Source organism: Gavia stellata, chromosome 35, assembly GCF_030936135.1.
Source record: "Gavia stellata isolate bGavSte3 chromosome 35, bGavSte3.hap2, whole genome shotgun sequence".
Lineage (NCBI taxonomy): Eukaryota > Metazoa > Chordata > Aves > Gaviiformes > Gaviidae > Gavia > Gavia stellata.
The window spans coordinates 422,294-446,498 of record NC_082628.1 but is presented as its reverse complement, the minus strand read 5'-3'; the positions used below and the strand labels follow the sequence as shown (position 1 = coordinate 446,498).

The window sequence follows — 24,205 nt, the reverse complement described above, 5'->3', positions numbered from 1 at the left end:
TCTGGCAGTGGTGGTTCCATTTGTGGAGGAGGAGGAGGAAGCTCAGGCAGTGGAGGGTCCAGCTCCGGAGGTGGCCACAGCTCTGGAGGATGGGGATCGAGCTCTGGCAGTGGCAGATGCAGTCCTCACAGTGGAGGGATGAGCTCTGGATGTGGCCAAAGCTTTGGTAGGAGAGGCTCCATCTCTGGAGGTGGTGGAAGCTCAGTCTCTGGAGGTGGGGGATCCAGCTCTGGTGGCAGCTGCAGCTCTGGTAGTGGTGGGTATGGCTCGGGATGTGGGGCTTGCTCTGGAGGGGAAGGGGATTATGGAGAAGGGAGCTGTTGAGCTGGGAGATACAGCCCTGGATATGGGACTGGAGAATGCAGCTCTGAAGGAGGGTGGTCTTCTCGCAGGTGGGGTTTCAGGTCTTTCTGTTGAAGTGGCTCAGGTTCTTCTGGAGATGCTTCCCACAAGTAATATTTGCATGCAAAAATCTGCCAGTGGAATGGGAAGAAGGCTTTTCCATTGCTTCTGGAGTCAAGTGTGGCTTTCCTTCCCACTACTGAGTCACCACTAGTCCAAAGATGTCACACATAATCCTTAGTTCTCTTCTCCCTGCACAGCCTTCTCCTGAATTCTCCAACCACACGTCTCTGTTGTGATCGTTGCTATTGTTTTCTTATGCTTTCTCTGAGCACTTCAGTTCCGGCTGTTTGGAATCTTTGTCTTTGGCAACTAAAAGCTTGAAATGCTCTCCATTGTGTGTTTATTGGTTGATGGGAGGGCATGACTCTCATGTATGATATTTTTGAAAGAACTCTTTAAATATATAAATCAGTTTATAGAGATCTGATGCAGCCGCAAGAAAAAAAATTGTGAAAAAGTGGAAGAAGGTGTTTACAAAAGAGAGTCTGTTGTTTGGGGGGCCGTAAGCTGAACATCTACTGTGAAAATGGGTTTCAGGGTAGAAGTCCTATTGGCCTAATCTAGCCAGTCAACCAGGACAGTTCCTTCATTCCCTCCAGGAGTCACTCATTAAATAATGAGAGGACAGATGGAATTGTCCATGTAGATTTTGTTAGCATTTCAGTTGCAGATAAAGAAAGGAGCAGAAAGTCTATGAACGTCTCCTTATCTCGCTTCTTGTCCAGTTCTTCCCCCTGGGGTCCCGAATCAAAGTTGGACGGTATGTACACAAGTAAGCCTTTTTTGGCCAACATCTTATTCAATGGTTGCTTCATGCAGAGGAAGCTAGATGTTTTCTAAATTTCTCACGGAACCTCCTTTAAGTCCAACCAAAAGTTCTAATGAAGAGCAGAGCAGCTGAGATTACTGGGAAAGTTTGTTCCAGGAGCTCAATGTAACTGTGTCATCTTAATTTAGCAATGCTCCACTTAGATAACTGGAGTGTCACAACCCCATCAGGAACATTTCATGTCTTTTCCCCAGTCAGAGGGAAGGTAGGATCCTCTTAACGGTTTTTCAAAGAAATCCTGGGGGTGGCAGCCAGTGGGGACCTCCTCACCGGTGAGTGAGATACTCAGGTTGGTGGGCAATCCACTGTGGAGAGCCCTTTGCAAACGGGTGGAGAGCTGTGAAAACAATTAGAGAAGGTTGACGGGGAGCCACAAAGGGCTAAATCAAACCTTTATAGCATGGTCTGGAAGCTGTTATGAGTACCCTGCATGCAGGGAGGTCTAGGCACTGTATTTCAGTCAAAACTACGTTATCATTGCCCTCATCAAACGCAGAAAGCCCTACACAAGCTGTGAAGCAGTCAGCTGTGGCAGTGAAATCTGGAGATTGTGTTAGCAAACCCTGCTCAGATAAGCCCGTGTTTGCATCTGTGCTTGCTCGCATGCCACAGGTTCAGCGTGTGGGTGGTGTGAGTCTACCTTGGCTTGCAAAATGCCACGTAGAGCTACGCTCCAACAGCTGAGACAGTTTATTCACCCTGTTAATGGCTGCTTCTACATCACTCACTGAAACAGTTCAGTTCTTCAGGATCCAAGTGATGAATAAGCTGCACCATCACAACCCCATTTTTGTCTAAGAGAGTAGGTAAGACTTTTCAATCAAGACTAAGCCTCCCCCCACAATAAAAAGTGGAAGGTAATTCTGCACACCACCAAGTATTGTTGGGCTTTAGTTTCATTGTTAAATTAATTATGTAGACAGGGTGCCTACAGCTTTTCCTCTCTAATCAGAAGAAATAATATGGACACTGTGGTCAGGTCTGTGGGTTTTTTACTGTTCTATTTTGTGGAGTGAAAGGTCGAAAAGGAAAAAGGTAGAGTCAATGGAGAGAAACAGGCACTTCTGGGGGCAATTCAAAAGACCTCATCTGTGCATCTACCTTAGGACGGGATGAATCACCCGCTGGAGATCAAACCATCTGTTTCAGTGGACTATGACAGGAGCCTGGGAGACCAGCTTAGAAAAGAGATTGCTAACCCCCAGCTTGTACGAGGGGCTTGATCAGCATTTCCACTAAGTTGTTTTAAATACTGTTTACACACTGGTACTACATAGCCTTAAGTGCTGGGCTAATTTAGTGAAGGAATGGTTTGGAAGGGTATATCAAAACCTGTTCTGCTTGTCAGCTAAGCTATAATCATATCTCCAGTTTCTGGAGATGAGTGTTCTGGCACCTCCTTCCATACAAAACTATCCCTTTTTAAGTAGAAGTCAAAAATCTGGCCCAGGATTTCAGTTGTCTAAAAAACTAACATTTTTTAAATGCTTAATTTTTGCCGTTCCTTTCCTTCAGCAGTTGTGTGGTCCAACTGCTGCTAGTATCTGTAAGGAGCTTCTGTATTCAGCTCTGTTAAGACCAAGGCTGAGTTTCAGCTCTTTGGACCATACAGATTTGAGCTGGGATGATCAGGCAGATGATTTTCTTCCCACCACCACAGCATGTGCAAAGTGTGGAAAGTGGCTAGAAGAGATGCAATGTCAAAGTGGGGAGCGTGGGGACATGTCCACTGCTGGTTTCTTGTTGTCTCAACACTAAGTTCCTATGTCAATTAGATATTGCCCATGCATTTTTGATGGAAAATGCCACAAGATAGACTGCCTAAGGCTGTGCCCAGAGACATTTTGATTTTTTAACTTTAGGGGCTGAGCTGAAGTCGTGAGAAGATCCTCATAAGATGGGCCCTTCAGATTGATGTCACTTAATGTCTTGGGGCATGTATTATCAATCATCACAACGCTGTAAACACGCTCAGGATGTAACACTGAAAGAAGGTGTCTACTGACACCCTGTGCTTAGGCACAGCTTGAGCTTCCACGAGTATTGACATGATGAGCAGGATTTCAGGTATGAGGGGAGGACACCAAGGTGGTGAAGAAGATGACAGTAGGTCAGTTGTCATTAAAGCTGGTAGTAACTCTATTTCAGTGTTGGTTTTCTGCCAGAGGTGCATTACTGGACACACACATATTTTACAAAACATCCCAGGCTCATAGTCAACCTCGGGGTACAAATCCATATGAAATCTCCCCGTCTTGCAAGGACTGAGAACCTTGTTGGTCCCATGCTGTCCTGGCTTTTAAATATTGCCCTCTACAGCTGTGAGCTAGCTCTTGCTGGTGGTGTCCTGAGAGGTTTCCGAGTGTTGAACTAGGTGTGAACAGGCTCATGTCACCACCAAGATCCCAACCAAGAACCCCTGCGGACAAGGAGGCTCAAGATGCATTAGATACCACCACCTAGTGGGAGAAAGAAGTTGTACCAGAGTGGTGTCGAACTGGTCTTTGTGCCGGCTCTCCCACTCTCTCTGACTGATGGAGATTTGGGCTTGAACCCTCTTTGCTGTGCAGATGGGGCCAGGACAAGAAGTTCCTTCCTGATTTACTTTGGCAAAAAAAGCTGTGAAATTAGTCAGGGCTACATTGTAGCACCACGAAAATTGTGGGCCTCCTATCTTGATTGCTGGGCCTCTTTCCAAAATTCCTGGTGATTAGAAGTAAATTAATGAGCTGTGATTACCCTGGGAGCTACTCCCCTGGTGCCCACATACACATACAACCCTCCCTCTCCCGAAGGGGAGCTGCAGCAAACACAGCCGCTCTGACATGAATACACCGAGTTGCATCAACGGGATGGAAGCAAGTGGAGAAGATCTGGTGTATTTTAAACCTGGAGACTCTCCGCTGTCAAATGACACACAAAAACTTTGTCTTCTGCAGCAACTTGGGTGGGATGAGGTGAAGTTGGGAGAGGAAGGCAGAGCTGACCTTGCGGTCCTGTAAACTACAGCCTGAGCTGGGCAGTTGAGAACAGCCCAAGGGTTGCATCAGGTGGCATCATCTGCCTTTTGGGGACTCAGGGTCATCGGGGGACATCTAGACTCAGAGTCAGAGGTGGGGCTGATCCAGATGGATGAACCTCTCGCTATGTCTGGGGGTGTGAAAACCCAAGTTCAGAAGTTTCGCTTATCAAAGCGTATCTATGGGAGGAAAACTTCTGACACCATCCGTGGCCCTGTAGGTTCTAACCACAGCAAGGGAAGAAAAACTCTGAGCTAAGTCTTTCTTGCTTGAAAGGAACCAAACTCTCCTTGCCAGCAGCAGGGCCAGGCAGAGTGCCGTGAGATCACCCACCCCTGCTCGGAAGGTGCAGGAGGACCATCGAGCACCGTGGCACCTCGTCACCTGGGTCGTGCAGATGGAGCAGGGGGATTCAGTGGGAGACCAAGGAGAGACAAACTGGAAGCACAAAATGAAGACCGACTCAGAGCCGCTCCAGGCCAAGTGCCCTCCTCCTGGGCTCCAATCCTGCTCTTCCAGCTGGGATTGCCATGGACTCTGCCCTCTGCCTGTATTTAAGCAGCCAAGTGAGACACCCAGGACTTCAATCATTCCTGCTCTTCTGTGTGTAGGTGTAATTGATAGTGCTGTCAAGAACCTGCAATTAAGCTAGTTGTCTTTCCAGCTACTTCATACCATCAATTATCTCTCTTGCTGGGCTAAGGGCAAGCTGTTCCAGCGCAGAACATTTGCAATAATGAGGTACAAGAAAACCTTTGGCATCAGCCGCTCTTGGAGACAGAATACCAGCAAGGTTTCTGGTAACCAGTTTTGTTTTTCATCAGCCTTCTTGCGAAAGGTGGTGAAAAAACCCCTCCAATGAGCCCAGGGAGTGGAAAAAAAAAATTAAAAAAACCCTGCAAAACCAAGGAAAGGAATGAGCATGTGAAACACTATCCCAATTCTTGGGAATTTGAAACGCTTAAATGTTTAATTGCCAAAAAAACACCGACCGAGGTTTGAGCCTATTGAAAAAGTTAAGGATTAATATGGTATAATAGCAGGGGAAAACCATTTCTTTCAAATCGTCTGAAATGAAACCCTTGGCCTTTCTGTTTTGAAAGAGACTTTGGCAAGAAACCACAAGGACAGAGATGTAATCTTGGCTCCACCTCCGAGGTATTGTGAGGCTCTCAGCAAATATATTAAACTTATCAGCCTTTTCTTCCCCGTCTGTCATGCAACTCTAATAAATCTTTTTTATTTGCCTTCAGGTATCCCAAGGGTTTTAATTACAAGCTCAAATATAAAGGATAGTAACAGAGAGTAGCTGTACAGCAGATGTATTAATAAGGTATTTTTGCAGGATACTGGTTGCTGGTGCATTCATAGTCTGCCCACCAAGGCCAAGCCTACCGCTGTTTCCAATTAAATGATTTAACAAGCATCCAGTTAACAGCCTTGTGGCTGAGCTTCCTATTTTCTAGGCTATTTATTGTCTTCTCCATGTAAGCCTCATTTTTTGATGTGTTCTACACAATCAGAGCCAAAAACTTAATAAGAAGATACAACCACGCTAATTTATTCTTCCAGAAGTTGGGCATCCAAGTCTGAGCTGGTCAGTTTAGACTTTCTTGGACTCAGCGAAGAAGAGGAAGGCTCTCTGGAGAGCAGTAGCTCAGACATGCCTGTTTCTCAGCACAGACCTGGCATCAGATGTTAGAGGAGAGGAGTCCTGCCCGGTCAGTTATGGTCTTTAACTGAGGGTGGTGTGTGGAGGGCTATTTATAAAAGAGAATTATTTTGCACTCTTCTACCACAGGAAGGAAATTTGTGTGTCTGATCCACGCTATGGTTCCCAGCTTCCAGGCAGTGGGATGCCTTTGGCTGTGCCTCATGGACTTATGCTGTCCTTTGTGAAGGGAGTGACTATGAAGAGAATGGATACTGCGAAAATCACTTTTAATTTGCTGTTCAACAGAACATTCCTTTACAGATTGTCCTTGACAGACGGAGATACTCTTAAGGCCATTTGCTAAACTGTAATTAACGTAAGGAAGGAGGGCAAACTAAAACAAAAGAAGAGTCCTCACAAAACCCAGCCCACGGGATCCTCCAAGCTGAGTAAGCAAGCAAAGTGATTTAAAACCAGTAAAATTCCATAGGATTTCACAAATGTTCAGTGTTATGCATTGTTTTACATATTTAAACCTACGAATCGCTGCCAGGCAAGGCAAACCCCAGGAAAAGCCCAAATTATTCATCTGCATCAACCAAGCCCCACTTCTGAGATGCGTATAAAGGAGGAGCTCACGGTTGTCAGAGCAGAGGGGCATCTTTTGGAGTTGCATGCTCTGCTGTCCTCCGGCATCTTCTCCTCCATCACGCCTGCCAGCATGAGCCAGCAGCTCTCAGCTGGAAGGTCTCTTCACCGAAAAAAGTTCTTCTCATCGTCTTCTGCTGCAAGTGGTATGAGCCGCTGCCGAAGCAGCGCCTTCCCCTCTGCTCCACTATTTGGAAGAGGCTATGGAGCCTGGAGCCAGAGCAGCCGAAGCCTCCAAAACACAGATGGGTGTAAATGGATTTCTTCTGGCCAAAGCCTCGCACAGGGGGTCTGTGGAGGCTGGAGGTGCAGGGGCATCCATGCCAACAGTGAAGGTGGGAGTCACGGGTCAGGCTTCCACAGCAGGAGCTACAAAAGTGAAGGTATTCGTGTGGTGCATGTCAACGAGAGCCTCCTGAAGCCTCTTGATGTGAAGATCGACCCCAAAATCCAGCACATCCGAAAGCAGGAGAGAGAGCAGATGAAGAGCCTCAATAACCAGTTTGCCTCTTTAATTGACAAGGTGAGACCCGAGGCAAGACTTAACGGAATGATGAGGTTTAAGTGTGAAGGAAACCTTCTTTCTGTGCTCAGGTCTTTGATTCATCTCTTTCTCTCACCCTATTACATGAGCCTTGTGCTGGTTTTAGCATGCATGGCTCTAGTACCAGGAGCTGCAAGTGCAGATCTAGCTGATAATGTTATTTTAATCTGGCTATTTATATGCTTTAATAAGCTGCACCTACTTTTATCAGTAATATCAGAAGGGAGCTGTTCCTCCAAGGTATCTTACTGAGCTTCTGCACTGTTGACTTCTCTCCATGCAGCTAGACCTTGTAAAGTTGCGTTGTTGCCTATCGACAAATGATGGTTTCCACTATCAACCAACTGATATGCAGATCTATTTAAATATTCCATGGTTTCTGTAGCTGCCACAAAGACTGTGCTGTCTAGGGCTTCCTTGGAAAATAGGAGAGCATCACACCCAGTATACTCTAGGATTCTTGGATTATGAAGATCGCAATGCCCCCCTTTTGTCCTCTCATCCCCTTCAAACCATAATGAGCCCCTGGAGCACTGACTCAGAAGAGAAGATGCCTTGTTCCCCCCACTTTTGTCTGGTCCCCATACAACGCATCTAAGCCTGAAGAAGGCGGCTTTGCTTTCTGAATGCAGGTACAGCATCTGGAGCAGCAGAACAGGGTGTTGGCCACCAAATGGGACCTCCTCCAAAAGCAGGTCCTGCCATCCCAGAAGAACATCAAGCATGTCTTTGACAACTTCACTTCCAGCCTGCAGAGGCGGCTGGACTCGTTGCTGCACGAGCGGGGGCAGATGGAGCCTGAGCTGATCGACACGGAGAAGCTCGTTGAAGAGTTCAGATGCAAGTGAGTGCGCAGAAACTATCCACAGGCAGAAACCATCCACAGGGCAGTGAGCTCAAGCAGCTTGTCTAATGGGACCTTTATTTTTGTCCGTATCAATAGACTTCTCTCTGAGGTCCAAAAGCACCCTGACCCCTAAATACCCAGACAAACAAGGTCTCCAGTCTCAGAATGACCCAGCAACCAGATTCTTCTCTTCCCTAACAGATACGAGCAGGAAGTGAACAGACGCACAGCTGCTGAGAACGAGTTTGTGTTACTGAAGAAGGTAAGGAATTTGGATGAATGGAAGGGTTGGGTGCAGAGATCCATGGACTTTCCTCTGATCTGCTCCTTGCAAGGCAAGGGTCAGGTCTTGAGAATGTTAGAAGCCATTGGACAAGTATGGATGCTGAAAAACATGTCACAGAGTATTGCCAGAGAGCATTAAACCTCTGCCCTTTAGCACAGAAAACATATTTCATTCGAAACTGACAGCTTGCTAGTCCTAATGCCCAAATCATGATGTTTTTCAAGCAAGAACTCAGCAATCTTATATATGCTTTTGGGACACCTCATCTGTTGCTGTTCAGGGAATAGCTGAGCTTCCCAATTACATTTCCTAGACAAAATTTCTTACTCTAAAAATATAATGAAATTGCCTTAGGTCTCCCTGTAGGCACCATTTTGACTTCTAAATGTCTGGAAAATCTTTTAGGACGCGGACTGTGTCTATCTGGCCAAGGCAGAGCTGGAAGCAAAGGTGGAAACCCTCAAGCAGGAGATAGAGTTCCTGAAATGTGTTTCTGCTCAGGTATGGATGCTCCTGTTCTGACCTTGTTTGATGGCAGCTATTCCTACCAGCCGCTCTTTGTCTACATTGATTTAGGCCTGATTAAACCAGCCCATCAAGCTCTCTTTGGGAGGAAATAGGAATCCCAGATAAGGAAGACTTTGAGATCTCAAAAAAAAACCCAAACCACCCCTCAAGCTGCATGCATGACCAAACCTAGTCTCAACTCCTGGGTTGTGGCTCAAGACAAACTCTCAGTGGTGGTGTTAATTCCACTGTGAGTGTGAGATAAGACATCCAGGGACAGCTTACTGCCACTTCACATGGCTTCTAGGAAATCGCTGAGCTGGAGAGAAGTCCCTGTGACACCTCTGTCGTTGTGAAAATGGACAACAGCCGAGACCTGGACATGGAGGGCATCCTCAGGAGTGTTGAGTGCTGGTGTGAGGACATAGCTCAGAGAAGCAAGGCAGAGCTGGATGCGTTGTACAGAACTAGGGTAAGTTGTAGCATCCAGTGATATATCCTTAATTCTCTCACTGTCAAAAGTAGTAGAGGAAAGGCGGTGATTTTTTTCTTTCCATATTGACTATGTAACTTCTGGACCTAATTTTCCATTCTGCTGAACTGGATGGGGTCTCAAAGTCAGGAGAACATCCCCGAAACAGATACAGTGCAATGGGACAGGACTCAGTCATGCTGTGAATGGGGAGGTTGTAGGTGAGTTGAACAGTGAAAGCTACAGGAGGAAAGCTCCATTTGCTGCTGAAAGTCTCAGGAGCTACAAAGTCAGGAGGACTTCTCTAAAGCCAGTTTAATTTGGAACTTTGGGAACAGAAGCAAGGCTCCTATGTTACATACACTGACTGTGTGTCTCTTTTTTCCTACAATCAGTATCAAGAGCTTGAGGAGGCAAAGGGGAGACATTGCAATGAACTGAAGTCCCACCAGCAAGAGATTGAAGACCTGAGTTTTGTGATCCAGAGAAGGCAGTGTGACCTTGAAAATATGAAGAAACAGGTATGATGGGTCATATTTACTCACTGTGCCTCCTAGATGTGAGATCCCAAGTCATGTTTTCTACAGCTCTGTGGCATTTCTTTTGTCTTTATCAAAGAGCATTGCCTCACATGGATTCCATTGGCCTAGCGAAGATCTTACCAGTGCCAAGCAGGGAAGGGGAATTATCTGCTGGCTTATTTTCTGCTGGATTATTTTGATTATTCCAAAGAACTAATTGCGCCAAATTAGATCATTGGATTAGCTACAGCCACTTGGAAAATTGCTAAAATTGCTCCAGCAAGAATTCTGGCAGGAGACAATGCTTCTGACATAGGTTCAAAGCATCCAATAAGTAGGGTAGAACTATGACTCACCAGTAATTCAGCACCCACAGAAACTGGTATAATTTTCAGACCATCTAATTCATTATATATTTTATAACGGGAAGTAATGGAAAACCTTAATTATTAGTTCCAATTAGAACAAAGTATTGGCATCCTCGAAACAAGACTTAAATAGAGTCTGGCAGTATAGGGACATGTCCAGCCTTTCTGTAGTATCTCTGAGTTGATATTTGATTTTGGAATCATTTGGCTTTCCTAAAAACAACCTCAATAATTCCCAATTTGGGACTTTCAAAGAAGTGAGAATTTCTCTTTCAAAGGTGAGTATGGCAAGAAAGAGGACAGGGAAAGCGAGGATTTCTGGTGTCTCCCCTGACAGGTGTCCTCTCTGCAAACGTCAGTTTGTGATACTGAGCAACGTGGGGACTGTGCCCTCAAAGACGCCCGGGAGAAGCACGTTGAGCTGCAGAATGCCCTCCAGAAGGCCAAGGATGAGCTGGCTTGCATGCTGCGGGATTACCAGGAGCTGCTGAATGTCAAGCTGGCCCTGGATATTGAGATTGCAACATACAAGACTCTGCTGGAGGGTGAAGAGAGCAGGTGGGTACCACGACAACCCCGTGTGGGCAGCGCTCAGTCCTTGGGACTCTGCGACAGAGACAAGGAGGCTGGAAAATGCTAGAAATGCTAGTTATGTCATGGATAACCTTGTGACCTTCTTCTCCTTCAGGATACGCCTTGGGAGCCCTGTGAGAGTGTGTAAGTAAGCTCAAGGTTTTCTGTTTTCCCTACAACATTAAACAATATAGTTCTGGTTTGCATGGGGAGGAGGAAGGCTGCATCCTCCCCATGAGTGACTGAGCTTGTGTTGTCCCATGACAGTGATCACCACCCCTTGCAACACCTTCTCTGGCTGCGAAGCCGACCTGGGATGTGGATCTGGTAGACAGTCCAGAAGATGCAGATCCTCCTGTAGCGCAGGTGGAGCATCGCTACCCGAAGACGCTGGTGCCTTCCACAGAGGATTCACCTCCAGAAGTGTCGCCAGCTCCGTAGGCAGGTGGTATGTCCCTGGTGCTCCCAACTGCATCCCTAGGGGTGAAGAGTTTAGGGCCGGAGGTGGGGGCCATTCATGCCAGAGCTCAGCCCCTCCGGGCACCGGTGGACTCTGCAGTAGGGCTGCAGGGAGGTGTGGGGAGAGCTGCAGAGCTGCAACGAGCATGGGACACTCAGCTCGCCCACAAGGGATGTGTTGGCCAGGGGTGAGGATTCCAACCGGACCTCCGTGCCTCAGGAACATCTGGATCTAAACTTCAGCTGTGAGAGTCAGTTCAACCGGGACATAAGACCTGAAGTAGAAAAATGAAAGCCCTGCTCCACTTTCAGTGGTAAAAATGTCCTCAGCTCCACCTTACACACGAGGAAGAGGCATACTGGGTACAAGAACGTTGTAGCCTCATGAAACCACATCAGAGACACTCCACCAGGATCACATCAAAAAAGGGACACGTAAACATACTCCTTTTGATTGCTGCTGTTTCTTTAAAGGGCTGGTGGTTGTGTTGGGGCACCTATCTTGCTATCACTCAATTCTTGCTTCCCACCAGCCTTCTTTTTTTTTCCTGATTAAGCCTTTGCTATCTAGGAAACAAGTTGTGATATTTATTTCAGAATCCTTTCCCTAGAGTGCTCTGGGAAGTGTTTGTGGGAATGATCTCTCTAGGACTCACCATTTCATCAAAGTCTATCTGACGTAATTTTAGGCAAGTCAGTGGAGTTGTCGTGGTGAGACACACGGGGTCACGGAGAGGAGGGGCAGGACTCCAGTGATGTTCTTTGTTCACTGTCTTGGAGCAGTTTGCTCATCCATATGCAGGCAGGCAAGTCATAAAGGAAATCTCAACTCAAAACACCACGTTTCACTTTCTGTAGTCAGCAAAGAGTAATTATGTCGCTTGTACTCCTATTAGTTTCCTTGCTTAGTGTCCTGACATATGCATAAATTACACTTCTATCTTGATGACTCAAGACCTTTAAACTTTTTGCTCTTTTTCCAATAAAGTACATGGAGAATGACTGTGTCGCCACTCGATTTTTAGTATTTCCCAAGAATACAGAAATGCCCTATTCCTAAATTGGACAAGAGATGTCTGCTGGTTAAAAGTCTTAACAATTAAGCAGAGGCAGCAGGGCTGCCCAGTGTCATATAGATCCAGTCTTTGGTTGGTGTCAATTATGGAAGCCTTTTAAAGTCAGCTTATTTATGCTGATTTGCACCAAATTTGGCTCCTACCCAACGCTATTCAATGGGTGTTTTAAGATTCATAGAGACGTCATCTCAGTCTCTTTGCATTCTTATAGTGTGTCTACCACAGAGGTGTGATGATAAAACACATTTTATACCTCTTCAAAATCTTCTGCAATAGGGTGATTATAGGAAAAAAAACCCTCAGGAATGTGCTTGGTTGCTTTTTTCAGCATCATTTTAGAAATCCTACAGCTACCAGTTTAGGATTTCAAAACAGATCAACGGGAGATATTTTATTGCACATTTGAGCAGATTAGAAAAAGAAGCCAACAAATTAGAAAAAATAAATCAACCACAAAGGACTGAAGTGTTTTGCGATTAAAGTGATGAAAGCCGACGAGCAGAACAAAGAAACGAACCCTACAGAGGCAAGTTGGACAGATATATGTTTTACAAAAGGGGGAATCCAGAAGGAAGATCTTTCCTATCCGAAGCAATTATCGTGATTCAGAACTGGAAGAGCTTTCGCTCCCTCCCATAATTCTCCCGTGATAGGAAGCTATTTCCCAATCAAATATGAGGAACACAAAAGAAAACAGTCACAATCTTTAATGAAGAAAACCACAAGAAAGATTTGACAAGAAAAGAACAGTCGAGCGGCCATAAATATTCATAAGAGGGGTTTAAGTATCTCATAAAGGTTATGGTGTTCCCATTGAAAACAGACGATCCTGCCACTTTTTATACAAGAGAAGAGTAAGTCAGGGAAATGACGCAGAATTAGTGTTGCTTTCTTACATCCAAGCTCCTCCCTGCCATTTCCAGATCTGATAAGTTAATTTAGCAAGTGCTTTACTTTAAACCTGTGACCAGCCTCTCTGAACATCAGCCCTTCATGAATCAGCCGGGCGTTCCGTCAGAAATTCAGCAGTACATCACAAAGCTGCACAAATCAAATCCAACCTGGGCTTGGGCACTAGGGCTTTAGCATAACAAAAGGAAGAGCTTATCTCCCGCCGGCTGAATATGCTTCCCAGGAAGACCTGACCCAACTTCCATGGGCAACTCCTTCTGTATGTCTTGGAGAATCTCTTCTGCCCAAGAAAACAGCTTCAACTGGAAGGGATAAGAGCTCCTGTAGATTTATAAGGAAGTTGCTGTAACCAAGTAACAGCTGCAATATTTTTTTCCCTTTTCCTAATCTTTTTGCTTTAATGGGCAGCGTGATCCCATTCAGGGGCCCGGATTCCCATACCTCCCACATTCATTTCCACTGTGCAATTCTGTGGGAGGAAGACATCAACATGAAAAAGATCAAAAAAAAATCCTTTGCTTTGTTGCAAGCCTCAGCTTTACAGGCGCTAATCACCGCATGGAGATATGATATATGCATACATCAGGAACTGAGCAAATCTGGAGAGCATGTGATGTTGTGTACTCTCATTAAGACTTCAAAGGTGCTAAAGAAATTTGGCGCCCAAAGGGTGGGACTAATTTCACCTAACTTTAACCATCCAGAAGTGGGGCGCCTGGCCTAGTTGTCTGGTTGTCTAGACTGCCTCTGGTAGTCAATAAGAAGAGAGGTAAGTACCTCCAGAGGTGGATTCCTCCCACCTGCCTATTTTAGGATGCGATGAATCACCGTCTGGAGATGCCTATCTCTTTCCATTAGCCATAGACGGAGTCTCAAAGATGAAATTAGAACACATGGCTAGTTTGATGGCTAGTAGGGAGGAAGGTGCACCCAGGCCCAGTGTTTGATGAATTTTATGAGGAACATCCTTTGAAAATCCCAGCCTCGACTTCTAACATTGAGCAGATGTAGGCTAATGAGAGGAAAAAAATACATTACCAGATTGAATTCCCTTGGACAACTTTGGCTTTAGGATACCAGGGAATGAGGCCACACTAATCAAATCAATTCTCTAACATCTCATGAATGACAGGGACGAGAGTCTATACAGTCCATGAAACTGTGTGTATAAAAACACATGTTACAAGCCAATCTTACATCTATAAATGCAGGTAGGTTATTGCCATTGTCCTATCTGAATGCAATGAGTTTTCTATGGCTGCGGATAATTACAGAGATGGAGCATGGCTCTTTGAGATTATCGCATAAAACGTATTTTAAGAGCTAGTTCGGATTAATCTCCAGAGGCAACAAACAAATTAGTGAACTTCACATGTTCTTATAATGAATTCCATTTTCAGCAGCTCGTTCAGGGAGAAGAATGCTGACAAAGAGAGAGATTGCAAGTTGTCAAAATGACTCATGCATCCCCTCATCAAAATATTTTTCTTTTTTGCTTCCTCAGTCCTTCCCTTCCTTTTTTTTTGAGTCAAAAAAATGCAATTTTTGCTTCAGAGTACTCTCCCGTTTCCCATGTCCATACTCACAATAACAAATTGTTGATTCCTGAGATCTTAGGTACCAACAGGCGAAACACTCGTCATTCCTTGGAAAGACCTAAAAGGCATTAAAAGAACCTTCTGCATAGCTGCCTTCTCACTGGGATTCAGGAGCAGCAACAGGGATTTGGCTAACACGGAAATTTTACCCAATACTGGGAAGCTTACGCCCAAGATCTCTTACCTATCAGGAAGCCAGCGGCTCTGGTGACAAGTTCTGGAACTGGGGCTGCTGCAGCACAGTTGCTTCATAGACATTTAATTGCAGTCTATGATACGTTCCAGGTGTCACCCACACCGCCAACGTGGATAATGGGGTGCAGAAAGGGAGCAGTGGCACACCAGCCTTCAGTCTGACTTCTGGTCCAGGATGCTGTGTTCCTATATAGAGCTCATAACAACTGGCTTTTATACTCCTCTTTGGATTCAAATACTTCTGATAAATCTTTGTTTAGAACTTAAAGGATCTGGGAAGTTACAAGCTTTAGCCTGAAGTCTCTAATATTTGTTTTAACTGATATCACCAATTGTGCTGGCAACCCAGTATAAACTGTGAGCCTAAAATACTATAAACAAAGGCGTAATCTGAAAGTCATGCTGTAAATACGTTGAATTATCCCATTTGTATAGGGCAAAAGTATCAGTTTACGCAACTAATTTAATACCACCAGCCCCTCAATTACACGTTCAATTAATAGCCTTGTGAATCTCGGTGCTGCAGTCACGTCCTACGGTTTCAGTGTGCACGTCTTCTTTTTAAGGACTTGATATTAGAAGGTTTAAATGTGTTAAGGAGGTTTGGCATTGTTTTTATGATTTGCACTGCCTGATCCTAACTCTTGGAAAAATGTTTTCGGAGGGGGTGAATGAGGATGAGGGAACACAGCTACCGGGTGTCTCCAGATACCGTCACATTGTATGTATAACATGCAGACTCCTCCAAGCATCGCTGCCCTTCAGTTAGGAAGGGCTGAGGGCATGTAGTTGTTTGGACTATAATGTCTCTTTTTCTCCCAAACACTTTACTCTCAAAGAGCTGAGAGAGCCCTATTGTTTTGACTTTCCAAATGTCAGTTTGGAGAAGGCTCCGAGACAGTTGGCAGGTAGGTTCCCTGTCTCACCTCCTTGGGCTGGTGATTAGGAGACATTCATCTTGCCAACGTGAGTCAAAGCCATCTCTGGTGTCCAGTCCAATCTACTCATTAAGACTTCCTCTGTTGATGGAGAAAGACCAGCGCCTGCAGAGACTGAATCACCCCAGTTCCCCTAAGCACAGACCCAGGGGCTGTTGCCTCTCTCGGAGGTGTATCTCCACTGAGTGTCAAGGACGTGTCTGGCAAAGTCACCCAACTTTTAGCTGTCGCTTCTTGAATGAGTTGGATCTCACCAGGCTGAAATTTGCTGCTGTTCCTTTTTTGTTCCCTCTGGAGACTACAAGAGATGAATCAAAAAGGTCTCCGACATCCAGCTTGGTAGATGCTCCAATATAGCGAAGGCCAAAGATTTAACTGTGTCAAATGGACTTCAGGTTAAGAATTTGCAGAATTACTCAAGTGAAAATGTCACTGACTGCACAGAACATAAACCTAGCAAGAAAATTGAACCTCAGTTCCTGGATGCAACCTGCTCTGTTTTGGTGGTGTTTCATGTGGTAAGAGAAGGTCAGTGTCAAATGCTGTATGGGAATATTTTTGGGGGGCATTTTGAGTCCTTGCGTATGAATCCAGACCCATAACTCAGTGAATTTGCTGGTGTTTCAGGCACAGAAATGATCCATCCATCACAACACAGCTTCCACGATGTTTTTCCATGGTTCAATTTCTTCTTCTTTTTTTTTTTTTTTTTGGTTACTTTTCCGCACCCAAAACAAGCCTGGTGAGAGAAAAAAGGAGAGATGGTGAAATTACCCCCACGAAGTGCAAGTCTGCAAAACATGCCATCATACACAAAAACCCATGAGACACAAAACCCCAAACGACACACTACAAACAAATCACAAAGAGTTTCTTCAAAAATGTTTGCTAAACTATAATTAGCGTAAGTTAGGGGAACACTTCAAACCGTAATATATTCTAAGCCAACTTGCAAACAGAGCACTTTTAGATTCCTTTTTATTTCCTCAGTAGTTAGTATTTGCTGGGCTGTTTTGCATTTTGAGGAGCATTTATTGCTGCTAGGCAAACCAAACCCTTAAGCGCTTTAAATTAATGTCCTGATCCTATCAAGGCCAGCTTCCCAAATGTATATAAGGGGTAGCATCACTGTGTCATTTCAGCGGGATCTCTGTTCCTCTCCTGCAGAAGAGCTTCCCCTAAACTTTCATATTCCACCTTCAAATAAGCCGCGATGAGCAGACAGGCGCCTACAGTGAGATCTGTCCTGGGACGAAGAGGCTTCAGTTCAGCTTCGGAGATTTGCGGTCGAAGCTATGCCGCCTCTGCCTGCCAACCTGTCCGATGCGGAGCTGGTGCCTATAGCAGCAGGAGCGTCTGCAACCTGGGTGGAAACAGGAGAATTTCCTACGTGAACGGGGTCTGCGGTACTGGATGTTTTGGAGATTTCGGCTTCGGCGGCGTAGGCTACGGTAATGTTGGAGGAAGGGTTGGCCTTTGTGGCCCCAGGGGATATAGTATCATGAGAGGTTACCCCGATCGCAAGGCTGATGGCATCCAAGGTATCTGCATTGATGAACGGCTTCTGAAACCCCTCTGTGTTGGGGTTGACCCGCTGGAACATGAAATACGCTGTCAGGAGAAGGAACAGATCAAGACCCTCAACACCCAATTTGCCTGCTTCATCGACAAGGTGAGTGCAAACCTGCTCCGTACTTGCACTTCTTTGAGAAAACTAGAACACAACCAACCTCCTCCAAAACGCCAGTCCAGCTCGTGCCGTGAATCACTGAGCTGGGTCCATGCAAGGGTCCAGATTCCCACAGAGCCATGTTGGTTCAGAGTGAGGTCTTCAGTATTGGGGAAGGGCTCATTTCAGCCACATACCGGTCTTAGTATTTGACGGTATTTGTGTTGTGGCCATGGTAGCACTGGACTTTCTTGTGGGTGTCTCCTCTCTGGATGGCCTCAGTTCAAGGCTGGATTTCTCGTTGCAGCCTTTTTCTAGCCCAGCTAGAAGTTACAGCCCTGCCAGGCTCATCTTTTGGTCCTCTATTAGACTCTTTTCCCCTCTTTGTCTTTAAATAGCGACTGTTCCAAAAGCATTCCTGAAGGCAAAGGAGGTTAATCTTGATTCAGGCACCTAAACATTAGATATCTAAGTCTGAGCTGTCACCTTAGGATCCCTTTGTAGAAAAAATAGAGACAAATAGGTTCTACCCTCTGGGGACTCAATCTCATCCTAAAATACATCAGAGGCACCATCCAGAGGAGCGTTATTTCTATTCATTGGTGAGAAAGGCAGATTGAGACATGTGACTTCCAGATTTCTAAATAATTTAGACATGTGACTTTTAGATTTCTAAATAAGGGCAGATAATTTTATGATCATTGTAGCATATCACCTCTCACTTCCCAAAAATCCTATTCTTGCACCTGCAGTTTCACAGTGACAGCAGTTAAAGCAGGTGTCGAGTTATTGCGTTCATCTCCTTATTTGAAGAATTGCTATTTTTCGGCCTGCAGGTCCGATTCCTGGAGCAGCAGAACAAAGTTCTGGAGACCAAGTGGGGCCTCCTGCAGCAATACGTCCTACCAAAGAAAGGGAAAAACCTTGAACTGTACTTTGAGAATTACATCTGCGACCTGCGGAAGCGCCTGGACTGCTTGTTATGTGAAAAGCAAAAACTGGGCAGCGAAGAGTGTGCCACAAGCCAGCTGGTGGAGGAGTTCAAGTGCAAGTAAGGACCTTCAGGTCTCCTCTAGCTGTTGGCATTTCAATTCTCCTCTGGTTCAGCTCAGGCAACATCTCCCAGGCATGTGGCACATCCCCTTTGGGGATGTCACATTCCTCTGTCTCACTTGCAAACTCTTTGCATTGTTAATGTTGTTGTTCATGAAGAAGCTTCTGATCTTGGGATGGTCTAATATTTGGTCTCCAGACACTGATCTTACAGTGCCTGATGGCAGTCTCCGAGCAAGTGAAGGTTGTTATTTATACCTGATGGTTAATGTCTGCGTGTCTGATAGTATTGCTTTTTTTCTCCTCTTCCAACAGATACGAGGAGGAAATCAACAGGCGTACAACTGTGGAGAATGAGTTTGTGGCACTCAAAAAGGTGAGAAGCTCAAAATACATGAATCATTATACCTATAATAGGTTTATTTGGTGTAAAGCTTGGCTAAAATAGTGCATTATTAGCAAATGCTCGGCAAAAGTGTTACAATGAGCAGAAGGAGGGAGGCTTGTAAAGAGGCACAGGGTCAGAAAAAGAGGCGTATGCAGGTAGAAGGCAAAAATAATGTATCCTCAAAGCTTACATCATCAGCACTACAGCAATACTTTTGTTACCCCAAGCACATTCTTGAAGTGTAATGGGAGGGTGTATTTGTGGAAGGGGGACAGAGTGGGAGAGGTCACTCTGGAATACCCGCTGTCTAAGAGGCTGGTTATTTTCTGACAGTCTCTTCACATCCTTTATACCTGGACATCAGAAAAGCAGAAATCATTTGAACAATATTAAAAAAATTATGTTTAAGTACTCATTAGTCAATTCTCAGTTTGTAGCTAGGACCTAAGTAATAAATAAACTAATCCCTGTAAGTCACGTTGGAATGGTTTTGTTTTCCTTTAGGAGACACCGGGGCATCTTGACTCATCCTCTCACACTTTTCTGCTCTTGAAAGCTTGTTGAAACACGTTTCTGTTTTATTGGCGCTGCCTCTGTCTTCTGTGTGTTTCTCCAATGTTTTCAGCGAGACTGGGCTGCAACGTGTCTCCTCTCTTTCAGGATGCAGACTGCATCTTTTTGAACAAGGAAGAGCTGGAGGTGAAGGTGGATCTGTTAAGAAGGCAGTTGGAGTTGTTGAAATGTGTGTTTGAGGAGGTGAGTTTCTCTGGTCTGTCCCAGGAGTTTGGTGGTGCTGTCTCATCCTTCAGGTGCTCCACAATTCTACAGCTTGAAACCCCTCTTGGATATGTCTCATCCTAAGCCCTGAATACTTGAAAGCATGGAAGTACAAGGTTGATATGACATTAATGTGATTATGCTGGAAATAGGGTGGTTCCCCCTTTCTTAATGCAGCTCCAGGTATGAATTGGCTGTGTCCTAACTCTACCCCTGAGAAAAGAGATGCGTCTGTCTAGTTACTCCGGATTGCAGTTGTCTGATTAGAGCGAAAGAAACTCCCAACTTAATCCTGTCATTAACATCAGTAGAGCAGCTGAAGATGACAGGATACCAAGGGTTAAGTCACTCAAATGCCTTGCCCTTGATGTGGACAGAATTGCTGCAGGTCAGCATGTAGGTCAGCAGCTGACATGTGGCAACTCATCCAGCAGCGAGGATTTTCTGCTGAGCCAACCCGAGGGACATTTCTTGACTTGTTATATCCATCAGCTGAGCAGTGTGGCTCTTTGTCCCAGCCCTTCCTTCACTACAAAGTCTGAGAATTGCTAACAGCTGACTAAGCCATTCCCCAACCTGTAGGAACGAGCTCAGGTAGATCGCCAGCTATGCGACACATCGGTCATCGTGAAAATGGACAACAACCGGGACCTGGACATGGAAAGCATCATCAAGAACGTTGAATGCTGGTACCAAGAAATAGCACAGAAGAGCAAAGAAGAAGTTGATGCTTTCTACCAAACCAGGGTGAGTAAGAAGCAACCGGGGTGTCTGCCTGGCAACTTAACAGGCTGCAGGTCAAAAACAATGGTTGTCTTGTTTTTTGGTTCCAGTTTCAGGAGCTTCAGGATAAGAGAGGCAAGTATTGCGATGATCTGCAAAGCAACAAGTGTGAGATTTCAGAGCTAACCCGGATGATACAGAAGCTGCAGTGCGAACTGGAGAACGTGAAGAAGCAGGTAGGAGAGGCCCAGAGGCGATGTTTCCAGAAAGGGCAATGTCTTGGAGAACAGCTCAGATATGGGGGAAGATGACGCATTGGCCTTTAGTAGACTTAAGACCTGCTCTGGGCTGTAGTTGGAAAGTGTATAGTTGAAAAGTGGATAGAGAGAAGGGACATTGGTGGTTTTTTCTCTGTTTGCAATTGGAAGAGCAGATTAATCCAAAACCAGACTGTCCAGGAATTAGGAAACGAAGCCTTGAAGACACCTGCACTGTTATCCTCCCCTCTGACAGGTCTCCTGCCTGCAAACCTCCATTTGTGATGTTGAGCAGCGTGGGGATTGTGCCCTCAAAGACGCCCGGGAGAAGCACGTTGAGCTGCAGAATGCCCTCCAGAAGGCCAAGGATGAGCTGGCTTGCATGCTGCGGGATTACCAGGAGCTGCTGAATGTCAAGCTGGCCCTGGATATTGAGATTGCAACATACAAGACTCTGCTGGAGGGTGAAGAGAGCAGGTGGGTGACAGAGACCTTGTCCCTTTTCTTCTGTATATCAGAGGCCAGAACGATTCCAGCTCCCAAGTGAATTTTGCAGCTCCAGGATCCTCCCAGGCTCACAGAAACTGGGGCTGGAGAAATGGCTGGAGGCCATACAGGCCACCCTTGTGCCAACAAAAACAGTTCCTGTCCTAGGGATAGTCAGACGTGTTACAACAAGGGATTAAGTGGGCTGGATGTATGGCTGGAAGTTATGAGTAACGTCAGGTTTCTAGATGAGCGTGCAACTGGTTAATAGGGTAACGTGCATTTCTCTTCTCTCCCCTAACAGGATATGTGTGGGGAACCCGGTGAGCGTGTGTAAGTAACCTGATGATTTTCAGCCATGAAGGTTTCTCATTTTAGGAAAGGCAGTTTATGGAGCAGCATTATCTGTCTGCCCCAGCTCACTCTGGCTCTGCCTCCCTTTTCCATTTCAGCCCAGGCTGATCTTGAAGGTTTAGTCCCAGAAATCTCAAATACCTCTGAATTTAAAAAAAATAATCAGCTTTCGGATGGAGGGGGGAAGGTCAAATTCATGACCCTTTTCTACTCTTGGAGGCAACAGCGAGCTGACCTGGCAAACCCGCCAGGCAATGCACCGATGTGTGTTGAACCTGGGAAAGAATATGCCACCAGCCAGATGAGCAACGTGGGAACTGGAAGGATCTGTGAGGGGATGTGTTGGGACATGGGGGAGCAGTTGGAAGGAGCAGGGGCTCAGATGCGTTGGACAAATCTAGAGGAAATCAGGTTTGGTTGGTTCTGTCACTCATGAAACAACTTGCCTTGTGAGAGTCTTCCAGTTTTCCTCTCTAAATAATTAATCCCGTGGGCTGTCTTGCAGCTGTGGTCAGCAGTGGCTACAATATCCCCGATGACTGCGGGATGCTGGCTGCAAATGGGGCTGCATGTGGCTATGGCTCCCTGGGGAGACGGTCCGGACGACACAGCTCCCAGAACGGAGGATTCAGCTCCCGGAGCGCTGGGATCCACCCCAAGAGAGTCATTAGCTCGGTGGCCAAGCAGTGTGTCCCAGAGGTGTACTGCCAAGCCGGAGGGGTCAACTGCAAGAACGGGGGATTCAGCTCCCGGAGCGGGGGGTACCCAGCTCGCACTGTCATCAGCACGGGAAACGGGGGCTTGAATGCTAGGATGGGGGCTTGCCAAGCTGGTGGGGTAGTCAACTTTGGAAACCAAGGCTGCGTCATCAGGCAGCTGGGGGGCTCTCCCGTCGTCGTTGCAAACAGCCCTGAAGTTGTGGGGTGCAACAACGGCATGGTGGGGAACTACGGGGTTGTCAGAGACCCATGTGTTGTTCCGTAGGGCCATCAGCTGGGGAGGTGGCACAGCCAGCAACGTCGGAGGGCCATGCTTAGACATGCAGTTCCTACCACCAAGATGATGCAGGATAGTTTCTCTGCTCACTAGTAGCAACATTCGTCACCAAGCCCATTCCCACATTGATTAGCATCAGATATATACCCCACCAAGTTTTGTTTTCAGAGTCCCCAACCCTAAAGACACATCTAGCAAGCTTATCCAGCAGGTGCTCAACACAGTATTATTTCTCCGAGTTTATACTGTCTAGATTATCACAGCTTTAAGGGGTTGCTTGTTGCGCTGCCTTCTCGCTCTGGCTTTTCCCATAATGAGCAGATTCATTAACAATGTTCTTCCTTACGAGACACCTCTTTTTCTTCCAGCTCCTCCCAAAGCATTTCAGAAAAGAGAGTGATGATTTAACTTTCCCAGGAGGCACTGCAAAGAGCACGCTCCCCCTTTTTTTTTTTGTCAAAGAAGAAACCCTGAGCTGCAAATTTGAGCTTAAATTTTAAACAAGGCAATTTCAACTTTCAAAGCACCTGCTAGTTACATTACAGCCATAGGCTTTTTGTGGAATTTGCTTACAGATGAATACGTAGTAATTTCATTTGCTTCTGCATGTTAGGGGTGGTTAGTTCAAAGCGTGCTGATTTTTAGAAGAGCTCACCCCCCCATCCCCATCCCCAAAATGCCAAGGGAAGTTATTGGTGCATAAATCTTCGGAGTTGACATCTTGTACTCACATAAACAGAGCTTCTTTCATTGACTGCTCAAACTTCCCAGCTTTTCACTGCGCCTTCAATAAACTGCATTGAAAGTACACGGTTTGTCTCTGAATTCTTCCATAGATGGTATTTAAAAAAATTACAAAATGGGTGAAGAAGTGCTCTTTCACAGTCTATGGGGAGAAGAAAGGACCAAACAGATCTTGTGATTCTCTTTAGGCAGTTTAGAGCATGGTGGGACTCAGACGCCGGGAGAGTTCAATGGTGTTTGTTTGGTTTTATTTACCTCCTTATATCACATCACCTATAAGATATTTCATAGCCCAAGTAACAGCCGATGTCAAAGATTGCCAGAAACCCCCAAAATAGTTCTGAGCACTGCAAGATGTCCTCTACGACAAGTTTGCCAGCCTGTAGCTTCATTCACCGCTGCAACCTCAGAATATACTATTTGTTTGATCCTTCCGTGTCACAGCAGTTGAATAATGATAGATGCCAACGCTGACTTTCTGGGCTCAACGGGCTCTGCCAGAGTCGTATGTGTTTCAGACATAAAAACCTTTGCTTTGGTGGCATTAGGGCTGACAAAGTGTGACATTTACCCTGGATGACTTTAAAGGCAAAGGGATAAGTTATGAGATCTCTTGCCCATAACAGGGTGGGATCGACTTTTTCTTAGTTTTGAAAAGTCTCCTACGTAGAGCTCAACATGTGGGTTGGTTGCTGGGGGCTCATTTCGTGGAAAGAAACCAACATTTCCACCGGGTGATTCATCTGACCAAACACAGGTGCCTAATTTAACACGAAATGCATCAAGCTCTAGACTCTACTGACTGCATGATCTCTCCTGGCTCTGAGCGAGCCCGGGGCAGGGGTATTAGTGCAAATGGAGACATTGCCATGCGAGACGCCTGCATGTACTCAGACGAATACACCC

At 45.8% G+C, this 24,205-nt stretch overlaps 2 protein-coding genes across 2 annotated transcripts; both read left to right on the top strand.

Moving 5' to 3' along the window:
• The first annotated feature begins 262 nt into the window (after positions 1 to 262).
• Positions 263 to 11,425, top strand: LOC104262430 (keratin, type II cytoskeletal 7-like). The gene is given in 13 exon segments (XM_059832608.1): positions 263 to 392; positions 6,525 to 6,568; positions 6,570 to 6,849; positions 6,892 to 7,079; positions 7,733 to 7,944; positions 8,149 to 8,209; positions 8,639 to 8,734; positions 9,048 to 9,212; positions 9,608 to 9,733; positions 10,439 to 10,659; positions 10,790 to 10,818; positions 10,942 to 11,122; positions 11,320 to 11,425. Coding segments are annotated over 13 exon segments (1,839 nt in total).
• A 5,640-nt stretch (positions 11,426 to 17,065) lies between these two features.
• On the top strand, positions 17,066 to 22,543 carry LOC104262432 (keratin, type II cytoskeletal 4). The gene is made up of 9 exons (XM_059832586.1): positions 17,066 to 17,524; positions 18,358 to 18,572; positions 18,890 to 18,950; positions 19,623 to 19,718; positions 20,322 to 20,486; positions 20,573 to 20,698; positions 20,976 to 21,196; positions 21,510 to 21,538; positions 22,065 to 22,543. Exons 1-9 carry the CDS (start codon positions 17,066 to 17,068, stop codon positions 22,541 to 22,543), a joined length of 1,851 nt encoding a protein of 616 aa, XP_059688569.1.
• The last annotated feature ends 1,662 nt before the right edge of the window (positions 22,544 to 24,205 follow it).

Excerpts from the sequence above, each read along its gene's own strand:
- LOC104262432 (XM_059832586.1), top strand. The coding sequence starts at position 17,066 with ATGAGCAGACAGGCGCCTACAGTGAGATCTGTCCTGGGACGAAGAGGC. Across the intron at positions 20,699-20,975 it reads TGGAGAACGTGAAGAAGCAG|GTCTCCTGCCTGCAAACCTC; the intron begins GTAGGAGAGGCC and ends CCCCTCTGACAG. Across the intron at positions 21,197-21,509 it reads CTGGAGGGTGAAGAGAGCAG|GATATGTGTGGGGAACCCGG; the intron begins GTGGGTGACAGA and ends CTCCCCTAACAG.